At 36.9% G+C, this 19,994-nt stretch overlaps 1 protein-coding gene across 1 annotated transcript in view; it reads left to right on the top strand.

The window, feature by feature from the left end:
- Sbf2 (SET binding factor 2) overlaps positions 1–19,994 on the top strand; it is a 298,843-nt gene that overhangs the window by 252,097 nt on the left and 26,752 nt on the right. The window contains exons 23-27 of the mRNA XM_013028675.1: positions 278–478; positions 4,618–4,758; positions 5,622–5,717; positions 12,288–12,472; positions 17,447–17,623. Coding sequence (XP_012884129.1) covers positions 278–478; positions 4,618–4,758; positions 5,622–5,717; positions 12,288–12,472; positions 17,447–17,623 — 800 coding nt within the window. The remainder of the gene's footprint in view (positions 1–277; positions 479–4,617; positions 4,759–5,621; positions 5,718–12,287; positions 12,473–17,446; positions 17,624–19,994) is intronic.

Here is a 19,994-nt window from a genome sequence, read left to right on the forward strand (position 1 = left end):
CAGGAAAGTCCATGAGATTCTTATTTCCAAGTAATCACCAAAAAAAAAAGCTGCAAGTGGAGCTGAGGCTCAAGTGGTAGAGTGCTATAAGCACAAAAGGTCAGGGAGTTCAAGCCCCAGGACCAGCACACACCCACAAAAAAAAAAAAAAAAGAAAGAAAGAAAAAACCTAGGAATGGCTTTTAGTCAATGGGAGAAAAGTAAATAGAAAATGGTTGCTATGTTGTTCATATTCTTATATTCTCCCTCTCTCCCAATCCTTTTCTCCTCACATCCTGAAGCTATCCTGGCCTTTTAGTCATACCTCAATCTGTACAGGACAGTAGTTTACCAAGAGTAGCCCGCTGCTATCGACACAATCGCCTACCTGTGGTATGTTGGAAGAACTCAAGAAGTGGAACTTTGCTCCTCCGATCTGGAGGATTCCATGGGAAGGGAGTTGTTGGTCTTTTCAAGTCTCAGAACTCTCCTCAGGCCGGTAAGCATCTCTCTACAGCACAACTGTGACCATTTCACTTAAAAGTATTCTTAAAAATAAGCCTGACACACTTCTGTACTCAGCTACTGGAAAGACTAAGATCATTTGAGCACAGGAGTTCAAAGCTACCCCCTGAGTACCATGGCAAGAACTTATCTCAAAGGAAAAATAGAACAAAAGAAAAAGGTCTTCCTAAAAACAAAGTAAAATACCATCTGTGTTCTTTCATCAAGCCTTGTCTCACACATCAACTATTCCAGCGTGCTTCATATAACATGTTCAGCTTAGTAATGTGGGACTTCACCTTGAATTTGACATCTTGCTTAGTACATCTGATCTTTATTTCAACTTTTAGTGAATAGTGAATTGCAATAGCTTTGGTTCTAGGCTACTTGACATTTCAGAAAACGAGAGTATCCACAGATGGAAACTAACACTCTTTTTCCTTTTTCTGGGAACCATCCACATATATTTAATGACTTTTGACCTCAGTTGCAAATAAGGATTTTGTCCCATGTGATATCAGATATCCTGCCTCATTCCTACATTCACAATCAAAGCAAATTAATGAAATAAAATGCCGCCTTAGGAACTCTCAAGAGGCTGTTTTAGGAAGCTAGGGAAATAATAAGTGCTGCTGTCCCTTTTTCTGATAATATTAGCAAGTATCATATATAAAGTCTTATCAGAAGCTGTAGTTTGTTGAGTTTTCTCACAGTTTCTAGCTTATAAGTGCTCAGTAAAATGATCAGATCCTATTATAAAGAGCAGCATTCTTCCCCCTTTGAAATGAGATAATCTCACACAGTGAGATCAAAGGAGGATACTCTTAGGGGAGGGACACAAGGGCCAATGATTATGTGCCTCTAATCATATAAAATAATATTTATCAAAATGAACTCCAGGAAATGGAAATGAGAGTTTTTCTTTGTTATTGTTTTCTTTTTGTCTTGTTTGTCCACTTATTCTGTCTTTGAGAGGATAAAAGCAGCACAGAAATGGAGGGACAAAGTGTGAACAAATGTAGCAGTGGTACTTGCTAAACACTATGCTGAAAATGAACTATACAACTCATAGGTGGGGACAGGAGGGAAAAATTGGGAGAGAGTAAGGGAAGAGGTGACATTGTCCAAAAAGAAATGGTACTCATTACCTGTAACTCCTCTGTACATCACTTTTTTTTTTTTTGTCAGCCATGAGGCGCTGTCCTTCAACTCTTCAGCTCAAAGCTAGCACTCTACCATTTGAGCCAAAGCACCACTTCTGTTTTTTTCTGCTTATGTGGTGATGAGGAATCGAACCCAGGGCCTCATGCATGCAAGGCAAGCTCTCTACCACTGAGCCATCTTCCCAGCCCTGTATATCACCTTTATAATAACAATTTTTTTAAATAGGTAAACTCAAATTGGAGGGTTACTTTGTTTAAATTTAATTTTATTGTAAAGGTTATGTACAGAGAGGTCATACTTACATAAAAAGGTAATGAATACATTTCTTTTTGAATAGTTTTAACCCCTCCCTCATTTTCTCCTGCTCTCCCTCCCCTCTCCAGACTCCCCAACTCCCAAAGTTGTAAAGTTCATTTCTAACATAGTGTGTAGTGAGTATTGTTGTTGCACTGGTTCACCTTTGTCCCACAATTTTTGTGATTCCCCTTCCCTTCCCCAAATCAGATAAACTTATATATAAGACAAAGAGTACCCAAATCAGAAACTGTGACCACGGGGAATAAACCTGAGGAGAAAAAAACACCAGACAAAGGAACTGCAAAAAATATACAAAGAAAGAGAGAAAAGCCGGGGGGGTGGGGGGGAGGCAAAAAATAACCCTCTATTTCCACATCGCAGAGATCATTTCAATTAGTATCATTTTATATGGTCATATGTACATAGCTTTTGGGCTGTCATAAACCTCTGCTAGGACTATTCTAGGCATATACTACTTATTACAGATGAGGAAACCTTGAAGCCTATGTTTCTTTGGGTCTTAATATGATTTTTTTCTAAGACTTTCTATTTCCTGACTAATGGGATTATATCATTCTTTCTGATAGAAGCATACAATTCCATTTATATATATATATATATATATATATATATATCTCACATTTTCTTGGTCCATACATCTACTGAGGGGCATCTGGACTGATTCCTTAACTTACCTATGGTAAATAATGCTACAGAGAACATAGTTGTGCTGGTAGCTTTAGTGTGGGCTTGTTTGTGATCATTTGGGTAAACGCCCAGGAGTGGGATTGCTGGGTCATAAGGGGGCATTATGTTTAGTCTTTTGAGGAACCTTCATACTGCTTTCAAGAATGGTTGAACAAGTGTATGTTCCCACCAACACTGTAGTAGTGTTCCCTTTTGGCCACATCATCACCAGTACCTGTTACTGTTTTCTTGATAATGGCCATTCTAACTTGTGTGAGGTATAATCTCAATGTAGTTTTGAGTTGCATTGCTTTTATGGCCAGAGATATTGAGCATTTCTTTATGTGTCTGTTGGTCATTCTTATTTCCTTGGACAGGAACTTTTTGAGGTTGGCTACTATGTCCTTAATCTTTAGGTTGGCATCAGAGTAGCACATAGACAATGCTGTATTATTCTGTCTGGCATGGAGTCTCAGCACTGGTGTAACTGGAGGACATTGACTTTTACTAGTTTATGTGTAGGGAATCTCCCAAGCCACATAGTATATATAATAGAACACAATCACTTGAATTATATACATTAATCATTTTAGAAGTATCTGTAAGAGCATGCCCCTGAGCTCTTCGTAGAGAAAGAATAACGTATTTTACTGGTTTCTGCTTTATTTGATACTGATTTACTGTATTTCATTTTTTGAGCAAACATATTCATTTTTTACTGTCCTTAAAATTGGGATCCATCTTCCAGTTAATGTGATCAGTTTTAAATGGCAAGTCCATCTTACAAATGATGACATCTGCCGGGCGCCAATGGCTCATGCCTGTAATCCTAGCTACTCAGGAGGCTGAGATCTGAGGATCACGGTTCAAAGCCAGCCCGGGCAGGAAAGTCCATGAGACTCTTATCTCCAGTAAACCACTAGAAAACTAACAAAAAATAAATAGAATAAAACGTATTTAAAAATTATTTAATTTTTTTCTTACAACTTGAACAGAAAATAATTAGCATTTTACAATCAACACTAACATGCTATTATACTTTTTAAACTCTAAGATGTCATCATTTTTTTGTTGTTGTTGGTCGTGGGGTTTGAACTCTGAGCCTGGGCGCTGTCTCTCAGCTCTTCAGCTCAAGGCGAGCGCTCTACCACTTGAGCCAAAGCACCACCTCTGGCTTTTTCTGCTAATGTGGTGCTGAGGATGGAACCCATGGCCCCATGCATGCAAGGCAAGCACTCTTCCTAGCCCATCAAGTTGTAAAAAAATTTATACCTTCCTGATACTCCTTAAAATACCTAAACTAGTTTCAGTGATTGTATTTTGCTCTACATATACAAAGCTTATGGCCCCTCCAATTGTTTGATCTCATGATTATTTCCATCTTTGCATACTTTTTCCCTTCTTTATTTTGAAGGATCAAGGAATCTAGTTGTAGTTGTTCTTTTCATACTCCCCATCTTCTTCCATTCTTCTTTTATTCTTTCCTCAACAAATTCCTGTACAAGTTTATGTTTCCTGTCAGGCCTATGTGACAAAATTGGAATAAAGCTTATGGTATTGGAAAACCACCTCTGTTGATTATAGGATGCCAGACAAACCCCTCCATCCTCCACTCCCAAACAGTAGTATGGGCAAGGTATTAAAGCAGGATAATCTAAGGGATTATCACTTTGAGTTCTTGGATTAAAAAAGCTATACCTGTGCTTGGGAATAGCCCCCTGTCCTGTTTTTTCAGATGTGGGCTCTTTAGGGACTGAAAGGAAAACTTCAAGAATATCTTCTATGATGATAAAGCATCTGAGAAGTAGGTATATAAATCCAGTATCATAGGATTAGCCATTCAATTGATTGGGGCTTTAAATAGAGTTGGTTTCTACATTGGATGTGGTAATATGAGACTATCTGGACAGAGTAAAAGGAGGTATCTATAAAAGCTGCTTTAACAAGGAAATCATTTGTCTTATCTCATTTTTTTTCCTTTTGTAGCTCCTACCTCCTCTTTAGAATCTTCCAGTAGCATAGAACAAGAAAAATACTTGCAAGCTTTATTGAATGCAGTTTCTGTCCATCAGAAACTCAAAGGCAACAATACACTTACTGTCAGGCCAGCACTTGCTCTGTCTCCAGGTAAGATTTGATAATACTCTTCTTATTAATTACTACTACACATGTATTTCTAGGATTTAGTTTTTTAGTTACATTTACTGTTCCATAAACATGACCTTAGCAAATTTTTTACCCTATGGGACCATTAATTTTTACTCCTATACTTATAAGTCAATACCACTGTAATACCTAGTAATTAATCACTATACTTAGCAATTCCATTATTTTCTCTTAAAAAGAGTTAAGAGGTAAGGAACTTAAAGTCAATTTTTACTCAATAATCTTAAATAAACCTTAAAATATTATTATGAAATATAATTTTCAAATTGAGTATTTTGTTTGTTAAATATATATGTGTTAAAATCATTGTTTGTTTGAAATTCCCAAAACTTCTTTAGCCTTTTACAATTTTGCATTAGTTTGTTTTCTCTGGATTTGAATAAAGCCATTAAGACTTGTACTAATATTCTATTTCAGTTATCATGTGGTGGAACCCCAAAGGGTTCATGTAGAGGTAACCCTAACGTGTTAGAGAGGAGCATGTGACTTGAAAAGTTGGTCTCTTTGGCTTAATCAGCTGTTTGAAATAGCTCTACATAAGCAGAAAGTGGCTTTTCTTGTAAAGTAACACCATGCATGCCTCGCTTCATTTATCATTAAATTCTCTGATTGCATTTGCCAAACTTAACTCTATAATCTTTCAAATGTGTGTGTATCTCTGATTAAATAACATTGCCTTGTTATCTCTAATTAAGCTTTGGTACTTAAGAAGTACAGTGTTTGGCAGCAATTAAACATGCTACACATGAAGATAACTTTTTGTCATTTGAGTAATGTTAACCCAAACAATATGGTTTTTGTTCTTCTTTTTGGCTGACTTTTAGGGACTGAAAAGATGACTTCAAGAATGTCCACTGTGCTTAAACAGGTAGTGCCAGGACATTTGGATGTAAACCCATCCAATAGCTTTGCTCGAGGAGGTTAGTAAGATTGATTTTATAACTGAGCACTGACTGATACAAACTTAAAAGCACAAAACATTTTTCTAGATAGCATATATTTTAAAATAAATATGGTTCCAATTATTTTTCATTATTTTTAATGGCCCTTCTCTAAATGATCAACTTATTGCTAACATGATGACCAGATTTCACCTCATGAGACAGTCATTGCTTGTATCTTACATATCAATGTGTTTGGGAGAATTAGGAAATAAGGGGAGCACACTTAAATGGTAAATCACCCTGAGAGAGTCACCAGTTTTGGGGGGTTGGTTTTGTTTTGTTTTCCTTGTCCATCTGGGCCTGGGTGCTGTCCCTCAGCTCTTCAGCTGAAGGCTAGCAGTCTACCACTTGAGCCACAGCACCACTTTGGGCTTTTTCTGCTTATGTGGTGCTGAGGAATCGAACCCAGGACCTCATGCATACAAGGCAAGCACTCTACCACCTTCCCAGTCCAGAGTCACCAGGTTTGAAGAGCAGAAAGATACAACAAAAAATATAACCAGCCCTATAAACAGAAATGATACTAGACCCAGGACTATGACTCCAAGACATACTAGTTTTGTTTTCTGAAAGATTTCTTTGAAGGATAAGATAGAACAATGTTGGGACTTCTTTTGCCCCTCCTCCAGGCCAGAATAATGTTGTAACTAACTTCTTTTGCTCTTCCTCCAGTCCATAGCTTCTGGCATGAGGGGAAAAATAGAGAAAAACTAAGCTTTAAAAGGTGACTCTGGTTCTGTGTTCTGAGGGTTTTTTAAAACGAGGCAGAGGAAATTACAACCCAGGCATCATGATTATAAAGTTCTCCTGCTTCACATGGAATCAATGGATCTTAGATACTTCTCATCCTCACAGAAGGCTGAGTCTTCTTCAAACATGCTAAGGGATCTTGGCTCTGCTTAAATATTATCAGGAATGGGAAATTCATTTCTTTCCTGAAATAATCCTTTCCATATGTAAGCAACTCTTATTTCTTAGAAAGTTCTTTCTCATATTGGTCTAAAAATTTACTACCCCATAACTTTCATGTATTGAACCTAACTCTGCCCTCTAAAATTAGAAACTAACTTTAATTCCATCTTCAGGTCTTTGGCTTTAAAACCTGTTATGTTTTCTCTCTACCAGTGTTTTGTTAACTAAATTTCTCCAACTTGTTGGAGTGTAGTCTGCTTACCATCTTATCACATTGTGATCAAATCTAGTATTCATTAGCTATGGGAGGCAACCTCATTTGAAGGTTAAGTTCTTGCTAAGGTTAATACCATTTGAAATTCCTGTTTGCTCTATATTTACTACTGTTCTCAATGTACTTGCCTGGGGGGTTGCCTACAGAGTTTCATCTCCTATGGTGTTTTTGAATGTGGACTAATAATTTTTTGAGTACTAGTTTTGTCCACTTGAATCATTCATGTGATTTATTGTTGATTTTGTTTTGTTTTAATTTGAACAAACCAAAGCTAAGGACAAAGGCCTACAGCAAAATAATGTAAGCCTTTCTAAAGAAAGAGACTGTTCTGTACTGGTTTTCCTACTAAAATTCACCTGGGCCATGGTTCTAAATCTCTACTAATCTTTTAGTTCAAGATTTGCTAGTCTCTTAAACTATTATCTGAATCACAAAAAAATTTCATGGTTATTTTGACATGCCTAAAAAAATCAGTGCTTTTACCTAAATAATCATAAATAGCTGCATTAATAATCTATTCTAAAATTTGATTCAGAATCAAAATAGAGGCCCTACTTTTTAAAATGAACTTTTTCCCCTTCTGAAAACCATATTTTTGTTCTAGTAGTCATATTTGGATGCTTTTTTTTCACCTCATCAGAATTTTGTGATATTGCAGTATTTCCTAAGTGCTTTCAACTTTGTGTCATCTTCCATTATAATTAATGTGCCAGGCCTTGAGGTCGTTTGCCCACTTTTCTAAGGCTACCATAGATTGTACCACATATTAAGGTGCTTAAACTTTAATAGCCTTGGGACTGTGGAAGGGGTAGAAATCTATGATCAAGGTGAGAACAGCTGATTGGCTCTCCTGAGGGCTAAAAGTGAAAAATCTGTTTCCAAGCCTTTCGCTCCGTTCTGGAGATTCTCTAGCCATCTTTGACATTCCTTGGCTTATAGAAACATAACTAGAGCTCTGCTTTCATCTTCACAAGGTATTTTCCTCTATTCTTGTCTTTAAATTTCCCCTTTTTATAAGAACACAGCCCTTGTATTAAGGGCCCACCCTACTCCAATGTTACCTATTATAACTCATTCCATCTTCAACAATCCTATTTCCAAATAAATTCATATTATGAGATTATGGGGGACAGGACTTCACATTAATTTGGGGGGACACAGTGTAACCCAAAACAGTTATATTTAGCTTTTTTCCTGAAATTCTAGAATTCCATTATTTTTGTAGGATTCCTGTTGCCAAGAACTCTTGTCAAAATTTGGTTCAGCATTGCAGCTTTCTTTATTACTATCTAAATGTTAAATGCTTGGGGCCAGATGCATTCAGATTTCAGTATTTTTTTAGATTCTGGAATATTTGAATAGATTTTATAGGTTAAGCATCCTTAAATCAAAATTCTAGAGTCATATCAATACCCAATAAGCTTCAGATTTTTAAAAATTTTAGATTTCCAGATTAGAGATGCTCCTATTATATTGACAAGAAGGCAAGTCAGGCATAAAGAGTTATGCCTGCAATCATAGTTACTGAAGAGGGTAAAAGTGGGAGCATTGTGGTTTAGGGCCAGACCAGGCAAAAAGTTTTCAAGACCTCATTTCAACCTATGAAGTTGAGCATGGTAATACACACTTGTCATTCCAGCTATGCAGTCCTTCCAGGGCCAGCCTGGGCAAAAAGTAGTTCTCATGTCCTTTATCTCAGGGTAAATCTGCAACCCTGTCTCAGAAATAACCAGAACTAGGCATTGGTAGCTCATGCTTGTAATTCTAGCTGCTCAAAAGGCTAACTCTGAGAATTATGGTTTTAAGCCAGTCTAGGCAGGAAAGTCCATGAGACTTTTTTTTTTTAATCTCCAATTAATCACCAAAAAGCTGGAAGTAGAGCTATGGCTTTAGGCCTGATACCGAAAAGAAAAAAGAAAGCATAAAGGACTCTCGAGGCTTGGCTTAAACAGTAGTGTGAAGCTCTGCTTTCAAACCCCAGTACTGCCCCCTACTCAAAGAAAAGGCAAGTCAATAATTTTTCCATTCAACTTTTAGTAGAACCAACTTCCAGGAAATATTTAGTTAGTACAGCTTTTCCACCAATACCCTGCCCTTGTATTTTGCCTTTGGAAGCTTCATCAAGAACGTGGTATCCATTATGTCTTTGGCCAAGTGGTTGGTAATATAAACTTAGGTTTAAAAGGTCTCTCGTGTTTTTACCTAAGTCCCATGGATTTTCACTAATCTGTTTCAAGTACATTGTCTTTTTTTATATACATTGGCCTTAGATTCATGGCTTATGCTAGTCTCAAAGATACCTGAAAGGCTATATATTTACTTCTTTGGGTTAAATCTAGTTTGATTTTGACCATTTATGCAAATGTGAGTCTATAATTATTGTTTTGACACCACTCCCAGATATTTGCTGCTGAAAAAATATCATGAACTTTAGTTTATTTCCTTATAGGTTTGCTTCTGTTCAGAGATATATATCCTTCTGGTATCTTAAGCTAGAATCAGAAATGAAAATAATTCTTTTACTCAACTTTTCATTCCCAAAGCCTCCCAGATCTTCCATTATTTCAGTGACAAATTGGAAGAAGAGATATTGTTTCCTGATACCTTCAACATCCACTAGATCCTTTATTCTTTGTCTCTTCTGATAGTATCTATTCTCTACATACAGTAGCAGCAGTGGGCTAGGACAAGTCATTTTGAGTCTTATTTTCCCACTTCCTTTGGCCATTTAATGTCATTATAGTCTTAATTTCCTGCTTCCAAAGGAGTAAGAAGTAAAATCACTTCTAGTGATTTTTCTTTTGTCATATTGTTATATTTTGCACAATTTCTCATGGTATAGCTAAAAGACACAGCTTTTAGTAATCCCAAATAAATATAGAGTATTTTCCTATAATGGACTTTAATAATCTTTTGCTCAAGAAGTTATGTTGACTATTCACCATTTTTATTATTACCAAGCAAAGTTTGTAGGTCACAAAACACTTTATGGGGGGAGGAGGGAAACAATATTACTCAAATTACAAAAGCATTATCTCTAATACTGCCTATCATTTTGGCACAAGTAGGGGTTTTAAAAGAAGTCATTACTTTCAGACATCAAAAGTTGTCTTATTAATGGTATTAGGTATTGTCACAAGATAAAGAATTTTTGCTGCTTCTACTATATTTATATTTATGGAAAATATAATTTCTGAATGGAAAGATGAGAAGGTAGTGTGGCAGTGCTTAATGTTCTACTGCAAAATCATGCCCTTAGTTATTCCAAATGGTTGTTAGAGCTTTCTTATTTCCTGATGTGACCTTAGTCAAAGAACAAATTGCTGTACACATGTAGTATTTGCCAGCCAATCTCCTTAATCCACGTGCCAGTGTATTTCTATTATTGACACACATAACTCAAATTCCTTAGTTTTATTATATAAGATTATTTCTGACTGATACTTTTCAAAAGCTTATCCCATTTGGTATAATTTGTTAGTGGCACTGCCTGCTGTGCTGTCCATTTCATTGTGCTTACAGTATTGATAAACAGGTGCTGAAATTTCATTTAACAGATACTCAGTTCATCTTTTTATGCCTTTGCAGCTTTCTGTTGTTAAATCTCCCACTTTTATTGAATTTTCATTTTCCCCATGTTAACTTAATCTGAAAAATTAAACAGCCTGTTCTTCTCATATTCAACCTCCTCTGATGTTTGCTGCAATATACATTTCATTTCTCCTGTTTTTAATCTAACCTACTAGTGCATGGGTTCTGAGATAAATGTTTTACTCAGTCAAATTCCAAATCTGCAGCTAAGGAAAGAGTCCATAATTAAGGTACTGTATTATGTGTCTGATATATTATTCTTAGAAAACCATTTTCATATTAAAGTATGTGTTACAAGTGATTTTCACATGTCTGTCAATTATATCCTTTATTTTCATCCACATTCTGTGATTCCATTTACAGATTTAAAAAAGCATTTGCCATAATATCTAAGATATATATGTGTAGAACTATAGCTTCATATTAAGCAGCTTACCACTTAAGAAACCTTTTCTTGGGAATTGTACTAACTCCATAAATATTGATAGGGAAGCAGATGTGACATCATGGTGACTTCTAGTCTAAAAACAACTTCATCAGTGCAAAAAATTTTAATTCCTGAAACAGCCTTAAAGCCCTAATGACCCCATCAGTGAACAAACTTTATGGTCTGCAGGCACAGAGTTTATGAAGGAGCTCTGTTTTTTTTTGAAATTGCTGCAGTGCTAGTCCAATTAGAGGATTAGTATGTGGCTTGTGTTTGGGTGTTTAGTATTTAATAAACTCATTTGAATAGAGAAATCTTTGATTAAAAAAATAAGGTCAGTTTATATAATGAGACTTGTAGCTATTTGGCCTGGCCTTTGTCTTAGAAGGTATCTTCTCTGACTCTTTTTTTTTGGCAGTTCTGGGATTTAAACTCAAGGCCTTGTACTTACTAAGCAGGTACTCTGCCAGTCCAGCCACTCTATCATCCCTTTTTGTGTTGTCTGTTTTTTAAAATAGGGTCTTGGTTTATTTCTGGATCAGCCTGAACCATGTTTCTCCTATTAGTGCTCCCTTGTGAAACTAGAATGAAAGACTCATGCCACCACACCCAGCCATTTTGCAATCCCCATGGCATGAAATGCATGTACCACTGTGTTTCAGCCATTGATTGAGATGGAATCCCAAACTTTTATTACCAAGCTGGCCTCAAACCATGATCCCCTAACCTGTACCTCCCAAGTAGCTACAATTACAGGCTTGAGCCACCATGCTCAGCTGCTTCTGACTACATTTAAAATAGTGCTTCCTGAAATTGAAACACACCATTAGCAATTTTATAATTTCTCATGTTATAGAAATTAAAAAATCTATACCCTTTACATGTATAAGACTTAAATGATAAACGTTATAAATCTATCTCTACTTTTAGTAGATTTAGTAAGTTTCTAATCTAGATTTCTTGTTGAATTGACTGTGCAGAAGAATATTCCTTTACTTCTTTCAAGCCCTAAGAAATTGAGTTTCTCTGTCTTCTCCTGTCTAGGCTTCATTGCTGCCTCCTGCTTGCATTCTGTTTTTCCAATCTGCACTTAGGATTTCAGTGTTTACTTTCAAGTGCAGAACTTACATGAACATATAAAAATGGGATATGAGTGACTTCTTAGCTCCTTCTGAGTCTGTACTTAAATTATTTTGAAGTGCTTTTGTGACAATATGATCAAATAATCAGGAGATAATTAACTATTACCTCTAAATCTGTAACTCCAGAGCATGCATCATTTTTCTTATTCAGTGGCACTCCCACAACAGATGATCTCACTGTTTTCTTAACTTTTGTGAAGGTGTATGGGCAAGTCTTCGCTCCAGTACTCGCTTGATCAGCTCTCCAACATCCTTCGTTGATGTTGGTGCCCGGCTGGCAGGCAAGGATCACCCAGCCTCCTTTAGTAACAGCACCTACCTTCAAAACCAGCTCTTGAAACGCCAAGCATCCCTTTACATATTTGGTGAAAAGTCACAACTAAGGGTAAGATTTTTCTCTCTCACTTAGAAATTATATGAGAGGGGCTGGGAAGGTGGCTCAGTGGTAAAGTGCTTGTCTTGCATGCATGAGGCCCTGGGTTCAATTCCTCAGCACCACATAAGCAGAAATAGCTGGAAGTGGTGCTATGGCTCAAATGGTAGAGCACTAGCCTTGAGCTGAAGAGCTGAGAGACAGCACCCAAACCCAGAGTTCAGGCCCCACAACCGACAAAAAAGAAAAAAAAAGAAATTGTTTGAGACATGAAAGCAGGTAAGAAAACCAGACCAGCTTTGCCAGAAATTTTTTATAGTGTGATTCTGAACTTAATCTAAATAAAATTTTAGCTCTATATTTATATGTACACTCTCTATATATATTTATTTGTATTTGAATACATGTGCACATTAGTCATGAAAAATTTATTAATCCTTTAAAATATCAGAAATATTAAGAAATATACAAAAAAGAAAAGATATAATTCCTATTAGGCCGTTTTCCACAGGAAGTACCGATTAACATTCTTTTTACAGGAATCTGTGCCTATGCAAGAAAGCTATAGGATGTAGAGTGAAGACAGGCACTGCATATGAAAGCAAGAGAAGGCCAAGACTAGGTATTCTGAGGCACAAGTTTTTAGAGGTCAAATAGGAAGAGATATGTGTCCTAAAATAGGTCATAAATTCAAATATTAGCTAGATGTCAGTGGTTCATGCCTGTAATCCTAGCTACTCAGTAGGCAGAGATCTGAGGATTGCTGTTCAAAGCCAGCCTAGAAAGGAAAATCTGTGAAACTCTTATCTCTAGCTAACCACCAGAAAACCGGAAGTGGTTCTATGGCTCAAGTGGTAGAAGAACTGAGGGACAGTGCCCAGGCTTAGAGTTCAAACCCCACAACCAAGAACAATTTTAAAAAATCAAAATATTAGATGCTAACCAATTTTTTACTATTACCATGTTAAAGAGCTTCATTATGCTGACATGTCATTAACACTAAAGATAGTCCCTACCTCCAAAAGCAACAGTAATTTCGTGGATTTAATATTCTCCAAGTCACACATTAGAAAATAAATTTTACAACTACCAACAAATGTGTAGGAAATGAAAGTATTTGTTCGGAAATCTCCTGACAGTTTAGCACTGAACAGTGTAGACAGACCTTTGGCTGAACCATTAAGCAGAGTCTCTCAGCCTACATGCTCCTACATGCTCAGCACTTGAGATGCCACTGCTTGAGTCATCTCTCCTCTAGCTGGTTGCCATTGCTGACTCTTCCTCCTGCCTAGACTGCTGCAGTCACTTATTCACCAGCCTTTAGAGTAGGTAGAGGGCACGAAACTGCTGGGTAGTGTTTACCTTTTATGTCTACATATATGTCTTCTTATACAGAAGGTAATTGTATCCCCAGAAAATCTTTGGAACTCTTCACAGTGATCCAAAGTTACCTTCAAAACTTCTTTGGCACCATTGTCTTTTCCAGAGCATAGGCTTTCCAGCCTTTAGCATACTGTGTGATCTGAGACACTCTACAAGATTTAGCTCCCTAATTCTTACTTCTGCATCGGTCCTCATACTTACTTGATTAAGAGATAGACTTGGGCTGGGGAGGTGGCTCAGTGGTAGAATGCTTGTCTTGCATGCATGAGGCCCTGGATTCGATTCCTCAGCACCACATAAGCAGAAAAATCCGGAAGTGGTGTTGTGGCACAAATGGTAGAGTGCTAACCTTGAGCTGAAGAGCTGAGGGACAGCACCCAGGCCCCACAACTGACAAGAAAAAAAAAGACTGATAGACCACTTAGAATCCTTCCTTCCTTCTTTTCATCAATAAATTGTATTTTCTATCATATTGGCACAAGAGTTGTTATTAGCAATTTTATATATTCCACTCAGGTTTTTTTGTTTTTTGGTCGGTCGTGGGGCTTGAACTCTGGGCCTGGGCTCTGTCCATGTGCTCTTCAGCTCAAGGTGAGCACTCTACCGCTTGAGCCACAGCGCCACTTCCAGGTTTTGTTTTTTATTACTTCAGTTGTATCTATAAAGTCTGGCTCTACATCTGTTTGATAAGTGCCACATTCTATCTCACACAGCACTGTCCCAATGCTACTCTATGCCTTTATCTTCAAACAAAGGTATCATAAAGAAAGGCCCATAAGTGACAGTTGTTTTCAAAATCATCTTGAATTTAGCCTTCTTTTTTTTAGTTCATAATTCTTAATAGTACCACATTTCTTTTTTTGTATGTTTTTATTGTAAAAATACTGTACAAAGGGGTTAGAGTTACATGAGCAAGGTACTGAGTACATTTCCTATTGAGCATTGTTGCCTCCTCTTTTGTTTTTCCCCTACCATCCCTTCCCTCCCACCTCCACAACTATCTTCCCCCCCAAGTTGTAAAGTTCGCTTTCAACATAGTGTCTTGTACATCTCATTGTTACACTAGGTCAACCTGTGTCCTTATTTAAGCATTTTGTTTTTTCCCTTCCCCTCCCTGAATTAGAGAAGTATATATACAAGATGCAGGGCACCGACATCAAATACAGTGAAAAGGGGTTATACCATGGGGGAGGAACATACAAAGAAACAAAAAAATCACATGGTACATTATAAATATGTTAGAAACAATAGCAAGAAAGAAAAAAGATATTTGTGTCCCTATCTTGGGGTTCATTCCGTTTAACATCATCTTATATGGTCAGAAGTACATAGCTTTTGATCTTTTCTGCTTGTCCTACACATGTACTAGTTATTGCAAATAAGGTAAAGCATGGGACCTATGTTTCTTTGGGCCTGGCTTATTTCACTTAATATCTTATACCCAGTATAATATCTCAACTAACTCCCAGGTTTTAGGATAAAAGACATATCTTGTTAGTAGACAGCTGGAAATTAGAAAGGAATCTGTTTTTCCTGAAAAGTAAACTATCTATTATTTTAAAAATAGCACTGTACATGAGTTTTTTTCTAGGTTCTTTTATCACAAGCCCTCACATCTTATTTCCATGTTGTCTAATAGTCTGTATAGTGCTTTTTGTCACTACTTAACATTCAATATATGTAAAATTGCAATCACATTTTTTAGCAAATGGGAGGTTTTTTAGTTGTTGTTGAGATGATTTCACTGAAGGGTCCCAATACTTTAGATTATTTCTACAGAGTAGCCTCCTAAAATTAATTTTTAATTTATTTTTAATTTTCTTTTTTTCTTGAGATAGCCTTTTACTCCAGGCTGGCCTCAAACTCATGGTGTTCCTGCCTCAACTCAAGTACTTAGATTTGAGGCATGCACCATTATTCCTGTCTAAAATTGGAATTAAGACAAAGAAAATTTTTGTCTTCTAATAAATATTTAAAATGCTATTTAAAAAACAACACACAGGGGGCTGGGAAGTTGGCTCAGTGGCAGAGCACTTGCCTTGCATGCATGAGGCCCTGGGTTCGATTCCTCAGCACCACATAAGCAAAAAGAAAAAAGCCGGAAGTGGTGCTGTGGCTCAAGTGGTAAAGCGCTAGCCTTGAGCTGAAGAGCTAAGGGACAGCGCCCAGGCCCAGAGTTCAGGCCCTACAACCGGACCAAAAAAACAAAAAAACAAAAAAAAACACAGAAAAACTTAGGAGCCATTATGGTAGCATACACCTATAGTTTCAGCACTGAGACTAAGGCAGGAAAATTGTGAAGCCAGGCATAACAGCATGTGCCTATGATCTTAGCTGTCAGGAGGTCATAGGTAGAAGGACCAAGGTCCAAGGCTGGCTCCAGGCATAAATGTCAGACCTTCCCCAAAAAAATAGGGCAAAAAAGAAGATATGGTGAAATGGTAGATGATCTGCCTAGCAAGCATGATGCCCTGATTTCAAACCAAAAAAAATATTTTTAGTTTTTATAGGCCTTCTAAAAAAACTTAACTAATATAAAACATTAAATGGACCACATATAAGTCCTTAGCAGCATGCTTAATCATAATAAAAATACATAACAAAATTTATCATCATAGTAATTTCTAAGATTATAGTTTAATATTAAGTATATTTACATTATTTTATAGTATCCTGGAAGCAGTTTTGTTCTTTGAAAGGCAAATGATCCACTAGAATAGATTGAGTAGGATGTGAAGAATGTGGAATGAATCTGAGGTAATTCATTCTTTGGCCTGAGAAGTTAGAGGACTTTCCATTTTCAGAACCAGGCAAACATTATCAAAATTGAAGTATACCACTGGGCCATTAAAGCATTCTTTAATTATAAATGCAACAGCATATATTCCATATGGACTACAGATAAACACAAGTAAAAGACGTTTCATACTGAGCAGAAAAGAACTTCTCAAAGCCATGAAGCAACACTCTTGCACATTTTATTATATATATTACTAGTAGTTTTGGGACAGTAAAATAAGATTTGAGAAATAAGAATCACTATTTTTCACTTTTACAATGAATGTTTTACTTTCATAATAGGAAGCAAATAGCTGGGCACTGGTGGCTCCTGCCTATATTTGTAGCTACTCAGGAGGCTGAGATCTGAGGACCATAGTTGGAAGCCAATCCAGGCAGCAAAGTCCATGAGACTCTTATCTCTAGTTAACTACCCAAAAAGCCAGCTGCTGAAGTGGTTAAGAGCTAATCTTGAGCAAAAAAGTTACAAAGCACAGCTTGGGAAAACTGATATTAGACTATTGAATTTACCATACTGTCCATTTGTCATTGGCTTAATTTTGATGTTATAAACTGCATCAACTTCTAGCTCAATAATAGCTCTTAGAATGATAGCATCCCTAAGCTAATTAATCTATCCCTAGCAGTTACTAGACTTAACCATTCCAACAAACCACTAGACATCCCAACACTACGGACATATGACTTGCACAAGAATGATGGTTTTGACCTGTTATAGCCTCTGCAGCTAAATGGCTTCAACTAACTGTATGAAAACTTTGCTCTTTTTTGTGCCTGTTTAATTCTCTTCATCTTCATCCACAGAGCTTCAAGGTAGAATTTGCTTTAAACTGTGAGTTTGTTCCTGTTGAATTTCATGAAATCCGGCAAATAAAAGCCAGTTTTAAAAAGCTGATGAGGGCTTGTATCCCAAGCACCATCCCTACTGATTCAGAAGTGACATTCCTGAAGGCCCTGGGAGACTCCGAGTGGTTCCCACAGGTAACATCTGGGAGTTTGTCTTAAAATTCAAAGAGAGCCTTAGGCCAATATACAAAACCAATACTCGGGCTGAGAAAATGGCTCCGTGGTAGACTACTTGCTTAGCATGCATGAAGTCCTGGGTTCAATTCCTCAGTACCACATACATAGAAAAAGCCAGAAGTGGTGCTGTGGCTCAAATAGTAGAGTGCTAACCTTGAGTAAAAGAAGCTCAGGGACAATACCCCGGCCCTGAGTTCACAAACCCCAGGACTAGCAAAAAAAAAAATACTCAACACTCCTCTACTCTATGCTCTCCTTTATTATGTGCCCCCTATAAAGGCCTTTCTTTTGGTTTTAGGAAACAGTAGGACAAAGGAAATAAGGAGGACAAATTATTGATCACTTGGTTTTTATCTCTAAAAATTGAAAGTTTGTACTTAAGATACTAAAGAGAAGAAAACAATTTTATTTGGAATTTTTTATGTGTAGTAAATTTCATCAGCCAGTATTTATGGGGCTTCTGCTCTGTTACCAAGACATAAATCCATCATTTTAAAATACTTAACAGTAGTTTTTTAGTATATGCAACCATCACACTAAAGATCCAACTCTTTTCTACTTTCTCACTTTCTATCCTTCATCTGTCTGCCTATTCTGCATCTCTGGATTTTATATTTGTCACCAAAGGTACACTGGATGCCCCAAATCCACCAGAAGTTTGCAAAACATGTATGTGTGTGAGGAGAGATCATCATTCAGCTAAGTTATCCTTAAGATATTTCTATTAATTTTTTTGCCTTTGGTCAGTCATGGGGCTTGAACTCAGTGCCTGGGCACTGTCCCTGAGCTTTTTTGCTTAAGGTTAGTACTCTACCATTTTGAGCCACAGTACCACTGTTAGTTTTCTGGTGGTTAATTGAAGAATCTCACAGACTTTTCCTGCCTAGGCTGGCTTGGAACCCTGATTCTCAGGTTTTAGCCTCCTGAGTAGCTAAGATTACAAATGTGAACCAACAGCACCCTGATTTTTTTATTGAATTTTTATTGAGAAATTAAGTAGAAAAAGGTTTGCCAACACAAATATGCCCACATTTCTTCCAAACCACAAAAAGATATTTATCGTATATGTGTTTTAGACACTAATTCAGACATTTGGCCAAGAGCAGTATCTCTGTAATATAACCTTCAACTTTGTCTATAGGCCCTTGATCCTGAATCCATTATTCCTTCTCACCCTGTAAGAATTTCTACTTTTTCGGTCCTCTGCCCCCATCTACCTCCAAGCATCTCTTTCTTAAAGAGGAAAAAAAAATTGTTAACATAGTATGCAAAACTAAAAGTCAAAGAAGCCAAGAGATAATATCAGTACCTAGGGCAGTGACTGTTCTCAAGGTTCTTAATAAAGAGCCATATATGCAACTGGTTACAAGTATATCTCAGAAGTGTTCATTATTCTTAAAGCAGTTTAGGTTATAAGAATACCATGGAAAAAAAAAAAAAGAATACCCATGAAAAGAGCTAACACCCCCAACTAGCCTTACCAACCAACCACCTGTCTGTTATTGATACAGTCTACACTCCGCTCTTTGTTAGAAAGTGAACCTATACCAAATGGTAGAAACTTAACACAGTTAAATATTGTCCCCTTTGGGCTACTAGCATTTTAAAAGTAAACTATTAGAGCAAATGCTAATCCTCAGAGGATCCAGGCTTAGGACTGGCCTTGTAGGAGTGGCAAGTGCAGAACCTCCCATTTCTAGGAAGGATGAGCTTAAAATAATCCATCTCTGCTTATGTGAGGTATGGGGGATTGGTTTGTTTTGGGGTTTTTTAGTTCAGATTTGGTTTTAAAATCTATACCCTATACCTACACCCTAATTATTAAAGATTTTGAATCAGTTATCTTGGCTTAAAAAGCTAAGCACAAATATACATTTTCCTCCTAGGCAATAAAATACAAGTCTTTTATTTTAATATGTAATTCACACAATTCACATTATAAAATTAATCCATTTTTTTCTAAATATTTTTTCCAAACTGGTATCAAACTTACAGTCCTGCTCAGCCTCCCCAGTGCTGTAAATACAGGTGTGTGCCACCACACTTGGCATAAATCCATTATTTTAAAATATATAAAGCAGTGGGGTTTTTTAGTATATGCGATTATCATACTAATACCAGAAAAATTGAATTTTAAAGAGAACTTAATACATCACAGGAAAAAACTAAGTTCAATAACTATGTTGAATTTTCAAGGCCACTTAGGCTCTGTCTTTTCCATTTTATAGAATTACAGGTCTTCTACTTTTTTGGGTGCGGGGGGGGGGGAGGTTGGTCGTGGGGCTTGAACTCTGGGCTTAGGCGCTGTCCCTCAGCTGTTCAGCTCAAG

Source organism: Dipodomys ordii, unplaced genomic scaffold, assembly GCF_000151885.1.
Source record: "Dipodomys ordii isolate 6190 unplaced genomic scaffold, Dord_2.0 Scaffold113, whole genome shotgun sequence".
Lineage (NCBI taxonomy): Eukaryota > Metazoa > Chordata > Mammalia > Rodentia > Heteromyidae > Dipodomys > Dipodomys ordii.